General features: G+C 35.8%; 2 protein-coding genes across 2 annotated transcripts in view; one reads left to right on the top strand and one right to left on the bottom strand.

The window, feature by feature from the left end:
* The first annotated feature begins 693 nt into the window (after positions 1–693).
* LOC138371281 (putative leucine-rich repeat-containing protein DDB_G0290503) lies at positions 694–5,467 on the top strand. Its single transcript, XM_069336072.1, has 3 exons — positions 694–3,184; positions 4,428–4,595; positions 5,048–5,467. The coding sequence occupies exons 1-3, from the start codon at positions 1,522–1,524 to the stop codon at positions 5,272–5,274; spliced, it is 2,058 nt and encodes a 685-aa protein (XP_069192173.1). The 5' UTR covers positions 694–1,521; the 3' UTR covers positions 5,275–5,467.
* A 5,175-nt stretch (positions 5,468–10,642) lies between these two features.
* LOC123768382 (cell division cycle and apoptosis regulator protein 1) overlaps positions 10,643–19,293 on the bottom strand; it is a 33,424-nt gene continuing 24,773 nt past the window's right edge. Inside the window, 6 exon segments of the mRNA XM_069336288.1 lie at positions 10,643–11,418; positions 12,455–12,570; positions 14,044–14,163; positions 15,933–16,052; positions 17,157–17,289; positions 17,654–17,923. Of these exon segments, the coding sequence (XP_069192389.1) occupies positions 11,257–11,418; positions 12,455–12,570; positions 14,044–14,163; positions 15,933–16,052; positions 17,157–17,289; positions 17,654–17,923 (921 nt within the window). The 3' untranslated portion in view covers positions 10,643–11,256.

Genomic DNA, 19,293 nt, shown 5'->3' with positions numbered 1-19,293 from the left:
ACTCTTGCTGAACACCGACAACATGTTATCATACATACAGATTCAAGAACTGCCATTGAAACCTTGCAACAAGAACACATATGTGACAACATCCATCTAATCACAAATGTCATATCATTAATGCAAACACTCAAACGACAAGGCCGTCGGGTACTTTTCAACTGGGTGCCAAGTCATGTGGGAATAATAGGAAATGACATTGCAGACGAAGCTGCAAAACTTTCAACTAAACGAAGAAATATAGACATTTATATACCACAGAGTTTAACACTGCCATAGCTGACTAACTTCCAAACATTTCGCCCTGCCTGGGAATCGAACCCTGGATCAATCGGTTTTGTGTATGCATAGTCTTAAAATGCTATTATTCCTCAGTCCGCTTCTCTGCGTATTATGATACTAACCTTTCCTCCTTCCTTCCAACTTAATTTCTCTTCTTGTTTGTTTACATGGCAGGTATGTTAAACAGGCAGCAGCACCTGAGGCTCACCGCTCCTGTGCCAGGTAAGTCCACTACGGGCTCACCATAGCCCGTGCTACTTGCCCCGCTCCTGTGCCAGGTAAGTTACGGGCTCGCCATAGCCCGTGCTACTAGGAACTTGTTCCGAGTTGCTGAATCTATAATAACAACAACCCGAGGGTGGGTGGGCAGCAGGTGGGTCAGGCCGCCCAGTGGCCCACTTCCTCTCGTGGCGGACACATCGTCCCGCTGTTCTCCTCACACTCGCGTCCTCAGAGAACATAAGTGACAGAGTTGAGTTCAATGGAGTATTAAGGAAGGCAACATTCACTCATCAGAGGAGGATATTGGTGCAGTTAAGAGCAATTTTGAAGCTGAAATAGATTAGTTATTTTCGTTGATTTATTTATATACATTTTTTAGTAAAGAAGGAACATTTATTACTGCAAAGCACAAACAATAATTATTAATTTATATTTTTCATACAATCACATATCAAGTGATATATATATATATATACATTAAAATAATAAATAAATAGGCAGTCGTTCCTGGGACTAAGACATTAAATTCATTTAAATTGACGCTTTAAACTAGAAATCTGTCATTTATTAATGTGTAATGAGAAGTACATGCCAATAATTGTACAGTAATTGTAAAACATAGGTATATGCAGGTTAACCTAAATTCATTTAAGATAATTTAAAACCACCAAATTCTTCTTGGAATACACAATGTGAAACCTCATACATTCTTGGTCGAGTTGTTGTTGTTATAGATTCAGCTACTCTGAACAAGTTCCAAGTAGCACGGACTATGGTGTGCTCGTAACTTACCTGGCACAGGAGCGAGGCAAGTAGCACGGGCTACGGTGAGCCCGTAGTGGACTTACCTGGCACAGGAGCGAGGCAAGTAGCACGGGCTATGGTGAGCCCGTAGTGGACTTACCTGGCACAGGAGCGAGGCAAGTAGCACGGGCTATGGTGAGCCCGTAGTGGACTTACCTGGCATAGGAGCGGTGCTGTGTGGGGCTTGGTCGAGGAACTGGATCATATATTAAGATGCTGGCCATACGGGAAAAACGCATCTTGGTGACAGTGGTGTTCTTGGAAGTGACGTTCACAGCTCTGTGTGTTGGACTGGAGGATATACACAGTCTGCACCACCTCAACACCGGTCACCTGCCTCTGCAATTGCAAGCCGGAGATGCAGCCGATGTTAAGAGCAAAGCTGTGGAACATCTGAGGCTGCAAGATGATGATGATGACTTTTTAGATGAAGCTGAAGCGATGAACGATAAAACTGCAGAAGTTTATTCTATAGACGGAGACATTGAAATGATAAATAGCACCAAGAATGTTTGGGAAGGAGTGACACAACACAGTGAAAATTCTTCAGAACACAGTGAAAATTCTTCAGACGAAGCAGTAATATTGAAAACCAGTAGTACTAACGAAACACTGAAGTGGATAAACAAGGAAACAAATCTTGAGAGTAACAAAAACAAATCAGATATGAACAAAAGTGCAAGTAATCGCAAAAATAAAATACATAAACTCTGGGATGCAGGAACAGCAGAAATGGAAGTAGATGTTTATAACAATAGTAAAACCGAACTCTTAAAGAATGTTAAGTGGTTTAATAAACCCGAGGCGGAGGAAGGTTCAAGTAGGGTACTTGAAGACGAAGCATCAGGTGAAGGAGAACAGGAAGGACTCCTTTCACAAATTAAGCAACACAAACTAGTGAACAGTCACGAAAGCTTCTCCACGTCTCTCCTAATGGACATCCGTGACACACTTCGGCAAGATCAGCACACTAAATGCGACCAGACTTCCATAGACAGTCTTGAGCGACGACTAGATCACCTGAGAGACGAGAAAGAGGACGCCATCGGCAGGTTGTCCAGTAACGTTAACAGATTAGAAGAAACCATGAACCAGAAAATAAATCTAGTGCTAGAGACGTTTTCCATGCTGAAGCTGTTGGTAGCAAGTCAGGGTGACCAACTGACGGTGCTGCAAGAGAAGCTTCAGGGAGTGCAGGAGCAAACACATACCTTCGAAGTGCAGATGAATAGGTTCCAGCGATCACTACAAGAAGTCGAGAGCTCATTAAGATCTCACAAACCTCAGGTAGTCTTGAATTACAGCGATATCCTGACGGAGGAGAGTATTCAGGAGTCGCAACTGAACATCACTGAAATCGATGATAGGATTCAAGAAACAAAGTCTTCGCTAGACGACCTCACAGAAATAGTGAAGAATCTTACTGGAACTGTAAAATCCGTGAGAGACGAAGTGAAGGAAGTAAAAATAAACATTACAGAGCGTACTGAAGTTCTTGCTGCAACACTCTCAAAAGAACCCACTTCAGACAAACATAATACTGTAGATGCCTCTACAACCTGCCAGTGTTTTAGTAATGAGCTTCGAAATTCTTTAGCAAAACTGGAAAAAGTTCAAAATGAACAGAAGAGTGAACTTGATGGTCTTGCCAGAAACTTGACAACGTTGGAAAGCGAGCGTCGTGAGGTGGGCAATAAATCCTGGAGCTACAATCATCGCCTGGGCGAGGTGGAGAGCTTTAAGGATCTGAGCTTCGTCAAGAGGAAGGTCAACGCTGTCCAGGAGGAACTGCACAACCTCAAGCAAGAAATGGGGAGTAAAACAACTCTGACACCACAGCTTAGTAACGTTACAATTGAGGACAGCAGTGTTGAGGGTAAGATACGTTTATTTTTAGTGCATAAACAACAGCAGTGACTTGATTAATGTCTCTGACTTTCATAAACCTATACTATTTACTGACGATACTACCTTCTTATCAAACCTCAGCTCACGTACTAAATAATATTGTAAATAACGAGCTAAGAAATAGTCCACTCATGTCAGCCAACAAACTCACACTTAGAAAAGACCTACTATATTTTATTTGTAAATAAATCGTCAAATCAAGTATACCTTCAGATAGACGATGTAAACACTGATAGTAAATATGAAGAAAAGTTTCTTGGCCTATACATAGACAAGAGACTTAACTTTAGTACTCCCATTCAGCACATAGCCAAAAAAGTATCTAAAACTGTATACTCTAAAAAATCAGATATTATATCCCCTACTCTGCTCTCCCATTGTATTTATCACATAACTTATGGTATCTTTGCATAGGGTTCAACCCCTGCAAACTACCTAAAGCCCATCATCGCCCAGCAAAAAAATAGTATAATAAATTCAGGCAACACACAGGTCCTCCATTCAAATGCCTGAACATGCTAAAAATATCTACACATTCTCTTGTGCTAATTATTCTTACAAAGCCCTACTCATAAATTATAATCCTGTTTTGAAACTTCAAAGATGAATGTTATAGAACCCACCAGAAATAGATATATCTTTGATATTCTCAGTCAGATTAGTTTTATGCAAATACGCTATGCAAATAAAAGGACCCAGCATATGGAACTCACTCCCTAATGAATTAAAAAAAAATTTGTCCAACCTATACTTTATTCAAAAGTAAAACAGTGAGGTGTAGTGTAGTGAGGTACCTAATTTCATCTTCATAGTATCCCACCTTGTGCTGTTAACTCACACAGTAGTTTTGTATCTTATGCTACTAACTCATCTAGTATTTTACAGTCTAGAAATGCAACTTCATCACTATAATTTATTGCATGACCTCTTAATTATGCTGATGCAGTAAATATGTGGATTTATATTGTTACCATATACCTATCATTACGTTTACTGTATTTGTTATTCCATATTAAATATTCCTCTGTATAGCTTTAGGAACTGCTCAAGATGCTATGCGTGTTGGGGCAGGTCTGTGTACCCTCCACCTTAAGTAAACCTCAGATCACTAGGTAATCTACTATGCTCTGCTATTATGGTTTGTACCCTCCACCCTAAGTCCTCCTGAACTCACTAAGTCATCCACTATGGCCTATGTTGTCCTCCTACAGGTATTTGTGTGTGGCCGTATCGTCGTGGCGGGGGTGGGTGTTACCACGTCAACAGGGAAGAGCGCTTGACGTGGCAAAGTGCAAGAGAACACTGTCGCAGCATCCAGGGGGACCTCGCTGCCCCACAACAATACAACCAGTTCAAGGTCTTCATTCTTAAACTCAGACGTGAGTTCTCTAGTCTTTTAAGTTCTGGATGCAGCTTTCTCATTTAGGCATTTCACTAAATCACTTTAGCATCTTCTATATATGCGAACAAGCTTGAATGGTCCTCAAGCCAATATGCAACTGAAAACTCCACACCCCAGACAGCCAGGAGCACTATGCACCTTGGCGTACCTGGTACTTTAACCACTAGACGACCGTGACTGTAAAAAAGTCATTGGTAGCCGAGGCTATATCCCCAACGACCTGACAGCACTTGGTCGGGTTGTGTGTGTGTGAAAATAATAAATACAGAGAGGATTCATGCTTAAACCATTGAGCTAACCCTTTATGTAGTATTCTTTCATACTCGTATACATATACATATTGTGGTCTTGACTAAAGCATTTATAAACAGATGTAAAACTTCCATACTACATACAAACCTTGCTGTGAAGCATGTATTTTTTTTTCAGTTAGCCGAGCATACACCTACTGGATAGGAGCATCAAATGTTGGCAAGGAAGGTGCGTGGTCATGGATAGATGGTCGCGTTGTGAGCGAAGACGTGTGGGGCGGCACCCAGCCCGAGGACCTTCACTCTCACTGTATGGCACTCAAACCTGCATACAAGTTTGTGGCGTCTGCCGAGGGATGCCGAGAGAGCAGGTTTTTCATATGCCAGCAAGAGCGACTATTGTGATGCTAAAAGATTATTAATTATTAACAGATTTATCGTCTTGAAGAATTATTAAAGAAATTTTGTTTGTTGTTAATGATGTGGACTTTATATATTTTATCAACATATCTTATTATAGTGGTGTGAACTAACCTTATATGTTATTATTTATTGTACTACTTATTTATTGAAGACAGAAAATACATTTATACAGACCTAGCTTATTTTCCATTCCTATAGTCTCAGGGTAAGGATATTTTAATCTTTACTGGGGTAGAAATTTTTGAGATGTGTTCCCCAGCTCAATCCTTCCACCTCTATTATGAAAGGGGTGCGAGGCTGATTGCATTACAAAGTGGTGCGTAGTGAGGTTGCTACACCTCCTACCTACATGTACGCATGCACACGCAAACACACATACTATCTATACAGTATTTTGTAAGAAAGAATACCTATTTGTTTATCCAATGGTCTGACACGTGGGGTAGCCCCACCCAACTTGCTGGGTAAATGGTAAGGGGTATGAGCGACCAATATGGGGAGGTCGGGTCTTCCCGTTAGCTTCCATTAAATGGCTATCGGGTCTCGGGCACAACTATTTGGGGTTAACACTGCTGGGTACTGAATTTAACTGTAATATATTTTTCTAAGCATTTTTCTTATGGAATGATAAAGCTTTCCATTACATTACACAGTATAGATTTTTTTTAGTTAAAACTAGCATAGAAATTTTATTAAACCTAACATACCCAACTTAACCTGACCTATCCTAACAAAGTCAATAATTCATGTTCTTAATATACTGTAATATTAATTGGAATAAACCAATATGAAAATTTATTTTCATTATCTTCAAAGATTTCTTTCCAAGTTGGTTTATTCCAATTAATATTATTACTGTATACTGTATTAAGATAATTAATAAACAACAGTTATGTTAATTTAGGTTAGGTAGGTTATTTTAGGTTTGATCAAATTACTACCGGTATGTTAGTTTTGACTAAAATTAAAACATACATTTGCCTATATTATATATATATAATACTGTATATATTATACAAAAAGAGATGGTAAAATCTCGCAGTATTAAGACTCCATACGAAATACATAAATGTAATGTGATTAAAAAGAGTAAGCAAATGTACTGTATTAGTTTATTACAGTTACTGATTACAGTAGCTTCATTATGACTCAGACAGAGCAGTGCAAGATCTGCTTTTAATAGCAAGCCACTCCACTTATTATGTATAAAACTGAGGCTAACAACAATCATGGTATCATAAATCAAATAACAAATCTATACAAAGCCGACCCAGAGGACCGGCATATACTGTATGCACAACTTATGGTATAAAGGATAGTACAGGATTTAAGTAATCACTTAAGAGTAACAATCAAGAAACCAGTTAGGATAGATCATAGAAAACCCTGATGTAATCTGTAGTTTAAAAAAATATTTCCCATTAAAAATGGATACCTGACAAACTCTACTACTAATCCTATTAATACAATATCTACAACACTTCTTAATCCTAATCCAATTCTTTGTACATGGTTAAGTCTCACTAAGATTATGTAGCAGTGTGCAACAGCATATATTTTATATCTTCCAAGTTTGGATTTATAAACACATGAAGCACTTTAGAAAATGAAAACACACATTAAGCAAAGCATCAAATAATTTCATAACATTCTTTTATGTACACTATTTTCCTTTCTACAGATAAGAAAAAAAATCAATAAATCACAATATTTCTGAATGTGGTGATTTCTGAAAATCACAACATTCAGAAATTAATTCCCTGAATAGCTTTACATTTTCATAACGTCTTTCCCAAGAGAAAAAGTTTAAACAGCCTCAAGAGAATTTTTTTTTTAGCACCCTTCTCAGGTTTTATTAGAACTTAACCAAATATGTTAGATTTTATTAGAACTTAACGAATTATGCAAGTAAATATATTTATATAATATACACTGGTACCCAGAGCAACCTCTAAATAACAAACATTATAATAGTTTACTGAAATCTGGAACACGGAACCCGAATTCTGAAAACATCAACAAAACCCAGAGCGTGTGCGCACTGCAGTTTCTAGCCATCATGTTTTATCCGATGCTTTTACTATTCTAATGCCATTAGTAAATATAAATTGAAAAATACATATATCTTCAAGAATGATCTACTATACTTCTGTTGTACACTACAGTACTACAAATTGAATAACGAAATTTGTATTTGTAACTTTTTATCCATGGATGGTACAGTACTACTGACATTTTTGTCCTAACACCTATTTTTCTCCCATCTGTGTTAGCTTGGCATTATTTCTTCTCATACAAAATCCTTTTTCTTTGGATATTTCATTATTTGAATAGAATAGAGGTCTGCCTCCAGTACTCAGATTTAGGAAGATGAGATATTTAAGATGCATGAAACACTGAATTTATAGAATAGTGATCATGGCTGGTGTGTGAAGGACTGGTAGAAAAGTTGAGTGCCAGGACTGGCAACGACTGACAAAAAGCCAAGGAAGAGTTATGGTGGTAATGATTGCGAGAAAAATTCTCAAACTTTAAAATTTGTATGAATTTGATCAAACAGTTTTCAAGTATTGTACAATACTATACTTAGCAGGATAAGAATGAACTTCAGTATGGTAAATAAAAATGTTATACTGTATTTGTATTATATTACAGAATCATTGTTAATATATTATCTGTACTGTATCTTAACTTGCACAAAATGTTGTAGTATCATTTGATATAAGAAAATCCTCAAATGTTGTGATTAAGAACCAAATAATATTTAAATCTGGAATTCACAAAAAATCAGAATGAAATCAGCATAAATGTCTGGATATTTAAGATTGCACGATATATATGTATATATTATATATAGGTGTGTGTGTGTAATTACCTAAGTGAAGTTTTAGGATGAGGGCTACGTTCGTGATGAACCCATCTTTCCAGTACTGTCAAATAACGTTTTGAAACTACTGATGGTTTTGGCCTCCACCACCTTCTCACTTAACTTGTTCTGTCTATCACTCTGCAAAAAAAAACTTTCTAATATTATTTCGGCACCTTCATTTCCTTAGCTTGAATCAATCCTCTTGTTCTTGAAGTTGCTGATTTTAGCAATTTCTATGTCAATTTGGGTCAATTCATGTTATTATTTTGTAAGTGGTGATCATATCACCTCTTTTTTCTTCTATCTTATAGTTTTGGCATATTTAATGCCTCTAGCCTCTCCTCGTGACTCTTGTTTTTCCGTTCTGAAAGCTATTTTGTAGTATGCCTTTGTACCATTTCCAGTTTATTGATGTGCTTCTTGAAATATGGAAACCATACAACTGCTTCATGTTCCAATTTTGGTCTCTCAGAAGTCAGTTTCCTTAGTATTTCACCATCCACATATTTAAAAGCGAATCTGAAGTTGGAAAGCGACGCATATGCTACTCACACAATGTTCATTGTGTTCTCCTCTGGTGACAGTTTACTATCCAAAACCAGCCATAGATCTCATTCTTTGTTAGAGTTCTTATATTGCTTTGAATATGAATTCCTATGAATACATTTTTGAATGTTATAAATATTTCTATATACTGAACATAAATATAACTTGTTCAAAGGAAATTCTGGCAGAGCACATAATGAAATTAAATTTAAAGTTTAACAATATTTTCAGATAATGTCCCTCTAAAATTCCATACCTGTTAACTGTGTTAATGTAAAGAGCTCTGCACTTCCCTTCGTGTTACTCCGGTAACATACAGGCAGATCTGGACTCCCAACTTGCGCGCTTAAGAACCTATCACCCAGAAATTATAATAAAAGTGACATCTATAATCTTCATGTATCCATAATAAATAGAGCTATTTTTTACATTTATTCTCTTCTATGCTAATTTATTAAAGTAAAAATAAAATTAACTTATAAAAAGTACTTAAAATTCTTATAAATTACTTTAAAATTCTAAAGTATGATATCCTCAAAGGATCTTGAGTTTTCTTTTTAACTAACATTGTACTGGTAGTTTGAACATATACCTTTACAAAAGTGCAATACAATTCTGTATAGCTTTTGTTAAATACAGTAATGTATATCCACAAATTTGTTTATCAAATTTGATTTTTTATTTAAGTATTAAATATATGAACAAATGTACTTTAGTACCATCTTAACCCTTTCACTGCAGAAAGCAGCCTCGATTTTTGTAAAGAACAACTTGAGTCCAAGTACCAAGAAAATAGTTTACATATCTTATAATGGTATCCCAGATGATCTGGAAGTTAAAACAGAAGTTTGGACCCTAGTAGTTTTAGCCATTTCTCGCTCTACAAATAAACTATGTTAAATTTAATCAAATTAAATTTAATTATGGTTTATAATACAGTATTGTCTTGTACACCATGACAGTGTAAATATAACCCCTCCCCCCTCACCTGCACAAGTGTGCGCACACCCCATCCCATCTTCTTGTTTTGGTAGTACCAGTACTCATAGTAACGATAAGGACCATAGTACATATATCAACGTACAACGTACAATAATTAGAAATCGACACTATTGAATTTGGACAAACTGGAAAAGATTTTCTAGTTATGTTGCGAAGACAAACTAACCTAACCTAACCTTCCTAGGCCTAATACACAATATCTGAGGTCGAATATAGTACATGTGTGTGCAACACTAGGCCTAGGAATATTAGTTTTTTTAGCTTCATTTTTTTGGACTCTCATAAAGTGAATACTACAAAATTACATCTTCAGCAATTGCTTAGTATGTCAAATCTTTGTATTATGGTGCACTTACATAAACTACAATCTAAGCAGGACGAGGAGTTGCGTACACGCACACTACTCACACTAGTATGGCGAGTTTCCATTTTGTGTAAATGTTTTCATCATCAAGACTTACTTAACATTATGAGTGAAATAATAATAATAATGGTAAAAAATATATTGAAGATACTTTTTTATTATTAGAAATATTAAAACCAGAAAACAAATCAATGCAGTAAAAGTCATAATTAAATTTTTGTATTTTGCTCTTAAAATAAATTAAAGACCTTGTTTATTGCAATGATATACCATAGATTGGAAGCACATTTTGCCTGGCAATAATTTATGTAGACTACTACTGTATTTATATTATAAATTATTGACTCAAAATTTTTATTTTTATATATTTTTACGTTTAACACACGGTTTATTTTGAAAGATTCATTTTTTATTTGAAATTTAAAAAAAAAAAAAATCCCCTTCAAGATTGTGCTTATTGAATGTATATACATACAGCTTGATAATATGTTGTCTTGGAAACATGTATGGCTTGATAGAGAATTTCTTGGACCACGTTTTCTATTATATATTGGAGATTCAGACAAATATTTATTTTTATTTAGCTTTTATTTCCACTATGAAAATATTTTATTTTTCATTGTTTTTAATAATATATTGTAGATGCTTTTTGTTTCCTACTGCAAATGCAATAATGTAAAACAAATACATTTTGTATCTACTTTCCTACCCTCGGTGGGAATACAAGTGTCCAAGAGGCGCTGCAGCAGCGAAAGGGTTAGCAATACCTCAGTCAATCTTTCCTGTCGACTTGAAAAGCTGAAGAAGTCTCTCAAAGGCATTCAAGAAACGACATTATAGCACAGAAAGTATCACAATTATCATGTTTAAAGCCTTAGAAAGAAAGAAAGAAAGAAAGAACTTTTCAAAGTGTTTGAAGTCCGAAGTGAGAAATATGCCATCATATGAAGAGTACGAAAACATGCTTAATGCTTACACAAACAGTTACCGTAATCAACCTGAGTTATAAATGTGCAACACTTCTTGAAGGGTACAGAGGGAACTAGTAGATACTTTCCCTTAGTAAACTTCCTGTCCTGTAGTCCTTGTTTCTTGTACTCAAACTTACAATTTCAGATACCGGTATATTACATCTTGAACAGACTGTAGCAAAAAAGTTCAGTGAAATTTTTTTTATTTGTATTCATTCAAATGTGCCATTCTCTAAAGGCTCAGGCTTTACTTTAGAATTATCCTTTATTTCCCTCATGGTAAAATCCTCCTCATCGAGGTCGACACCTGCAACTAGAGGCCGGATCACCATCTTGATTTGATTTAATGCTCTCTGGTATACATTGTTGTCCTCCTAGTGGTATAAACAAAAGTAAGTAGTTACATTATTTGGTTTGACACTGCTAAAAAAAAATAAAACACAAAAAACATTAACTTTCAACAGATAATGACTGAATAACATATAAACCTTCACATTCAAAATTTTTTGTCAAATTCAAATACATTAATTTTACAAATATGTAACTTGGCTACGCTTATTAAATACTCCAGGTAAACATCACTTAATGACATTTTCATATATTGTACTGGAAGAAGAAGAGGAGGAGGGAGGGCAGGGAGGAAGGCAAGGAGGAGGGGGAGGGAAGGAGGAGGGAGAGGGAGGGAAGGAAGAGGGGGAGGAAGGGAGGGAAGGAGGGGGGGGGGGGAGGGAGGAGGGAGAAAAAAATGCTGCAACACTTGTCGGAGCTTTCAATACATGACACCATTCACTTCAATAGTTTATGACAATTGTCAAAGCAGTTTGGTCCCGCCAGACTGGATGATTGTAATCCCCATGCCGGATGGCTAGATTAGTGACCTTGCAGTTAGGAGGGTCAGACACACAATGGCAGAGAATGATAAACCATCAATAACTGTCACCCATAAGGCGGCAGAAGTAGATAGTAAGACAGAATTAACCATCGGTTTGTAGGAAAACTGATAGCCAACACTCAAACCTGCAAGGAGTGAGTGTACTCACCTAGTTGTGCTTTGCAGGGGGTTGAGCTTTGGCTCTTTGGTCCCGCCTCTCAACCGTCAATCAACTGGTGTACAGATTCTTGAGCCTACTGGGCTCTATCATATCTACATTTGAAACTGTGTATGGAGTCAGCCTCCACCATATCACTGCTTAATGCATTCCATTTGTTAATTACTCTGACATTAACAAAATTCTTTCTAATGTGTCTGTGGCTCATTTGGGTACTAAGTTTCTACCTGTGTCCCCTAAGTGTGGGCTTGGTGGGTTGCATGCATCTGTCTCATAAATCAAGGCATACCTGAAGAACACACACAAACCAAAATACTGTATGCACATAATAAAATAATGTAAAATGATATCTTTAACTTACAATGGCCTTTTGAAGCTCTTCTTCCATGGTTTTTAAGTTGGAGTTAGTAGATTTAAGCTCCTTATTTAATTTACTGCATCTCTCATATGATTTCTTGGATTCTTCTTTGCAGCTTACTGAAAGGATAATGATACAACTAGATGTGGTTTGATTACAAACAAGCCAATTTAATGGCAATTATTATGCATCTGACATGTCTGTCTGTCCCATCAGAGCTTTGTTAGCTTGTGTTATATGAACAAATCCACAAGGCCCGTGACAAGGATTCGAACCTATGTCCAGGAGCATCCCAGACGCTGCCTTAATCGATTATAAGCCTACTTTTAATCATAATTATTGTGTTATAAGCCCACACCATGTGACCCACTGCACTTCTGCTCCCTATTTCTCTAGACCAGGGGCTACATATTGGGCTTATCCTCTTAGTTCAGGTCTAATAGATCCAGCATCATCATTGTGACAAATTGCTGGACCTTCTCAATTTTGATTCATAAGAACCCCCCCATCTTGCAAAATACAAGAAAATTATAACTCTTCCAGAGATGCCACAAAGCTGATGTACCACACCAGAGTTATGAGAACAGCCTCAAAGGAGTTGAACCTACAAACATTGGAATGAACAGTCCAAAGTATATTTCTTACTCCTATATGCTTATAGACAGAGAGGATTAGCTCTTAGACCCCACCTCTTCACCTTTGGGAAGAGTATATGCTGCAACATTGCCAAATAAATTTATTGACTTCATCCCTTACCCCTTTCAATACGACACACGGCTCTGGTTTAAGGAGAAAAAAAGTTGTTCACAGCAATATGGGAATTTTCTCTACATAAAATTAATTTAAAAATCCACCAACGTTCATCCAGACATCTGGCTTTTAAAACAAGTTTTGGCATGGTAGCTCCAGCCATTTGGTAGTACAGTACTAGAGGAAAATATTATCCAACACAACAGAAGTCCACTTTAGCCTTATTCCAGGTTTCCAGGACACGGCCCATCATTGTGTAGGTGGATACAATATGACCCGGTAGGTAATGTGGTGCAGCACTGGCCATTATAGCACACGTTACCGGTATGTTGACGGAACAAACCAATAATAGTGCCCCAATACCAATTGCATAACACTTCAAAACCTGGTTTCTCTATGCTGCCACCATGTGGTAATATGTAATATTATATATATGCAGTAAAAGTGTAAGAGATGCGGTATCCACATCATATTCAATGCAAAGTGTCATGTCACCCCTTAAAGAATGATAATGGGATAATGATGGTTAGATGGAGTTAAAAGGCATCAAGCAATTGACAGCCTTTTGTTTTGAATGTGTTTATCTTTACTATGTATTATGATTATTAAAACTAATATTAGATATTATACTACTCTTGTAATTAAGATCTCAAATATTATTGGAATAACTCAACATTTTTAGATATTAAGCAAATAAAGAATAGTATGAAAATACCATGACAGCTGTACACATGACATGTGTGAGTGGAGCCCCTTTACATGAAAAATAAATAAAATATATACAATATCATGAGAACAATACACTGCAGTAGACTGTATTTACAAATGTTATTGTAACTTACATAGTTCCTTCTGTAGTTCTTTAAGCTTCTCTTCTGTGTTACTTCTTGCATTCTCAGATTTTTCTAACTGTTGTATTAATTTCCCGATGTCCACCAGAGAACCACCATACTTCACTACACCTGTCAAATGCACACAATAATTATTTTAGCTTGTATGTCCTTAATTAGTCCTCGTCTGCTTATAGAACCAACGTGAGCTCATATTATAGTGCAACAAATCTTACTCTGCCCGACATACATCAACAATTTTAAACTGCACCATACAAAAGATACTTTGTTATATCTAAGACCACATTCAACATTCACCCCAACATGGTGGTCACGTATTTTCAAACCTCTAAAACCCCATTTCTTAATTTTTTATTGTACAGGCAGTCCCTAACTTATGAAAGAGGTATGTTCTAAGAAGGCATTCTAAGACAGCTGCTTCTAACTCGGAACTAGATTTCCCACAGGATTACACTATAAATTGGGAATGCACACCTGGACCATCAAAAATCAACATATAAAACTCAAATTTGGGAAACAAATAAAATAGAATTATCCTGCTTGTCTGATTTGATGCTTTCAACAGAGCAAAGAAGTATAATTACTAGAGGACAATGCAATAAAAGGTGGCAATGCATTGGCACTGGTGCACCACCAACACACTTTCAGTTTATCAGCCATTATTGAGGAACTTTTCTTCTATAAAACGTTAAAATAATGCATTAGTAGCACTGTCATGTGTGTGGATTACAGAAATGGTTTGTGTGATATGAGGAAAAATTGGGGATTTTGAAGTGCTTCATTGGTTGTTCGTAAGTCAGGAGCCCCCCCCCCCCCTGTACAACTTTACCTTTCTCCTGCTTCAGCTCATTTTATCTTTACATACATCATTATTAACCTATTTCCTACTTTATGAGGTGACAGGCATCAACCTAGAGAAAGAGGCGAATACAGCAGTTTTAGCATTTTAGCCTTTAGTTAAGAGGGTTACATAATACATCTGCCTCTCGATATTCAAGGCAATAGATGACCTGGTCCTACCCTGGAAACAAACCGTAACTGTCCCTATTTTCAGCTTGTTACAACTTGTAATAAAATTGATACATCATGGCTTAACATGTTTATGACATATTATAATGTTGTTACAACTTGCTATATTGGTTGTTATAACTTGTTAGGAGGTGTTTCTTGTCTGAACGTTGTACCAACGTTGTATCGCTGTATCTTGTTTGAACGTTGTACCAACGTCGTAGTTTCGCTGTGTGTTTGGCGGGTATTGCTTTCCTTACATCTATTTCTTTCAGGTATTTCCTTACAGCCTCAACTATTACCCTATCAGCCATAACAGGTTCCTCCACTCTTTCATCATCACTTTAGTTTAAGTCTTCCTTGTCGCATGCTATGCAGACCTCCTTGAGGACGAGGATCCTCTCAGAGAGGTCTCAGTTTTTTGTGAAGATGATTCAATATTTTTTAGTTTAATAACTTGTTTCTTTACTGTTGATTTTCTTCTCTCTTTCTTCAGTGCGATCATGTAGTCAAAACACTAATAAAGTGATTATTGGTTCCAAACCATTCCCAGTTCATTCAGAACATATGCATAAAGTAATGCAATCAAAAATACACATTGTACTACCTTTCTGAAAATATCAATTACAAATAATATCAATATATAAAGCCTTTACAACCTTAAAAGATATGCAAACAAAAACATTTACATAATAAAACATATTTAAACCTTGACTCAATCATTAATATTTATATTACACTTATACTAATATTTGTATTATACTAATATTCATATTGTACTTATACTAATATTCATATTACACTTATACTAATATTCATATTATACTTATAATAATATTCATATTATACTTATAATAATATTCATATAATACCTGTAGACGATACCAACGGTTCTTCTTTGTTGCGAGAACTTTTTCTGGACGGTGTCCTTATATCTATACACACGGATGTAGTAAACGTATCGGCAAATAATGGCATCACAGTATTGTTACCTGAGGGAAAAAACATTCATGTTACGGAAATTCTACAGCGCAAAATGCAGAAAGATCTGGTACACGAAATACTAGTTGCTCTCTGAGGACAAAGTTAATACTTCCACAGTTTTACTTTGTCACCAGACACAAAGCAATTCCAAGAAAAAGCTTAAATGTAGTAACAAAAGTATGGCTTACCCTAAATTGACTAGGCCTATATTATTTAATATATATACTTTAACTACTTAAACATTGTTTAAATATCTTTGATTCTTTAAATATATTATGACAAACAGATTACTAAAGTACTACTCCAAGATCTCTCTCCTTAACCCCTGTGATGTGCCCTGATGTTTGGAAAAAAATATCCCCCCCTCCCAAACTGTTTCCTTCTAACGTTGTTAGAATGTGTCCCAATGTCACGATTCATTATCGTTGATGGAACAATCATCCCTGGTTATGCATGGGGCGGGAGTTGCCATGAAGATATTCTTACATATTTATTTCAATGTCACCAAATAGTTGATATGTTTATTTAGTTTTAAATGTTTAAAACAAATATTTCACACAATTATTGGACTTTTAACACTCAAAATGCATGAAAATGGCTTAACAAATATTGATGGAGGTGAGTGAATTAACCCTTATGGTCATAATTATAGAGAATCAACCTTGTACTTGTACAGTGAACTCAAGACTCATTTTCATTCAAGATATAAATGTAAGCATTAGGTAATTAAATACTATGATTTTTAACAACAGATTTTAAATAGGTGAATTTATATACAGTACTCTATAGAATATTATAGTATAAAGTGTTTAGTAAGATTGTGATAATTTTTTGTACTAAGTGCTGTATTCCTACATGAACTATTTGATCTTCACTAATTAAATTATTAAAGGAAAACAATTGAGCATCTAAATTTTCAACACAAGGCTCAACACATCATGAGAGATGATCACCACCATATTACAACACAAAATTTAGTCCCTTCAGTGATACAGATATGGAAGATGCAAGTGATCTATCTATATCGAGAGGGCTGTAAATCAATTCAAAATGTTTCTAGGAGTGTTGTACAAAAATCAAAAAAACAAATATACATATACGATTTGACATACCCTTAGCCAAACTTTCCAAGTCTATGAGTGGTGGAGGGTCTCTTGGTTTGTCCTTGTCGTCTAAGGAAACATCAGTCAATTTTCGGTAGTGTAAGACATCTCGAGACATTACCTTTGACATTAATTTCTTTTGCTGAAACATAATATAAACCAAGCTCTATAAAAAATATTATCAAATTACCTACACAAGCCAAAATTTAAAAAAAAAAAAAAAAAAAAAAAAAAAACAGCATTCTAGAAACATTGATGCAAATTTAGAAGGCATAATCCCAAATATGAATGTAGAGGAAAACATTATTGTACATCTGATCTGTTCTATAACAAATCTGTCCTTTTCTATATTAACACTGATTGGGACTGTTCTCTACTAAATATAATGAAAGATTTGCATCAAATTATTTTAACAATGCAACAATACCAGAGCAGACAAATCCGTCACAAAATGCATAAGAAAATAAACAAATATATATACCTTTACCATATACACATATGCATACCTGTGCTCTAGATAGGTTGAGACCGAGCATATTGATGATGTCCTCAAGATCTCGGTCAATTATATAACCCGTATGTGTCTGGTCGAAGTAAACAAATGACAGGAGAAGGAATGGGTCAATTGTGATCATCTTTTTCTTCTCCTTCTTTTCTCTTCTTTCTCGATCTTTCTTGTCATCCTTCTTCTTCCCGTCTTTGGTGTCCTTGCGGTCATCTTTCTCCTTGTCTCCACCTTTACTACTGATGGCTTCATCTTTGGAATCGTCATCATCCTGCAGTTACATGCACAACAACAAAAGTTTCAATTAAGCTCTGTGCTATAATTCAGTTAAAAGTTATCTGATTAATATTAACCTTTATTATAACCTATATTATAACAATTTATTCCCCCACCATCCCATCCCAAATCCTTATCCTAACCCCTTCCCAGTGCTATATAGTCATAATGGCTTGGTGCTTTCCCATGATAATTCTCCCTCTCTCCTCTAGAAACCCTTCTCGAGCAGTTTACCAAAGTTTTTATGCTTTAGGGGTAAGACATTTCAACTACCCTCCATGGTTCAAGGCTTCTGATGGAATATTTGACGTATGTAAGAACTCCACAGGAATATTTGACTTTAAGGGTCATATTATACAAAATACTCTATATGTAGTCATAGTTTTAGTGTCAGGAAAACCACTAGTTTTTTAGTAAGGATACTTTTCCAACAGGTGCGAGAATGTCCTGAGCCAAGCCATTTTTAACATCACTAGTGATATTCTTGTTAAAAATGGCAATAGATCACGCTTTTCTTTCTTGAGATAGTTTAAGCTTTTAACAGTGGTTTCCGTTCAAGTTCATGAAGCCGTAGATATTGTGACAGCCCTAAATCATGACTCACAACAAGTAGAAGTTTTGTCCACAGCTTGGATGCGCTTTGGGCAGTATCTACCCCTTAACATCGTTACACATGAATTAACCAGGGCCATAGCATTAAAAAAAAAAAAAAAAATCATTATCTGCAAACACAGCACAATATACTGAAACAGTGAATGATAAAATCTTCTTGGCAGCACACCAGTAAGCAGCTGCTTTACAAGACTCAAATTGTGTTTGTGTATACACCAAAGAAAGTTACTTATACAGTATTTAGCATTTTAGTATTTAGGAAGTAACTGTAAAAATGATAAAGGCACTTATTTTAGTGTCTTGGAATGCCATACTTTAATGCACCATGAATGCATTGGCTAGTAAATAAATGTGATTGGGAGAATACAATGTAGTCAACCTAATGGAGAATTTTGTGCATTACATTATAGTATTACTGTATGAACTTTATTTACACAATATGTAGAAAAAGAGGCAAGATTTCTACAAAATATTAAATCTTTTGAATGACATGCTACGACAATCACAGAGGTAGTAACAGAGGAGGGAGTGAAAAACTACTAAATAGATTCTAAGTACCATGGGTAGGGAAGCAGGAAGATTCTCTGCTCAGAAGAATAAGAAATGAAAACAAGAATGTGAATGTTTTATTAGTAAGTGTACTGTACTAGCAAAAGTTTTAAACATGTAAAAATTTGTGTTTTAAATATTGCAATGATATAGTATGATAGATTAGTAGAAGTCCAGCATAGGGCCAGGTGCTAGGACCAGTTA

The sequence above is a fragment of the Procambarus clarkii genome, chromosome 35, assembly GCF_040958095.1.
Source record: "Procambarus clarkii isolate CNS0578487 chromosome 35, FALCON_Pclarkii_2.0, whole genome shotgun sequence".
In the NCBI taxonomy this organism is placed as follows: Eukaryota; Metazoa; Arthropoda; class Malacostraca; order Decapoda; family Cambaridae; genus Procambarus; species Procambarus clarkii.
This window is presented reverse-complemented; position numbering and strand designations above follow the sequence as displayed.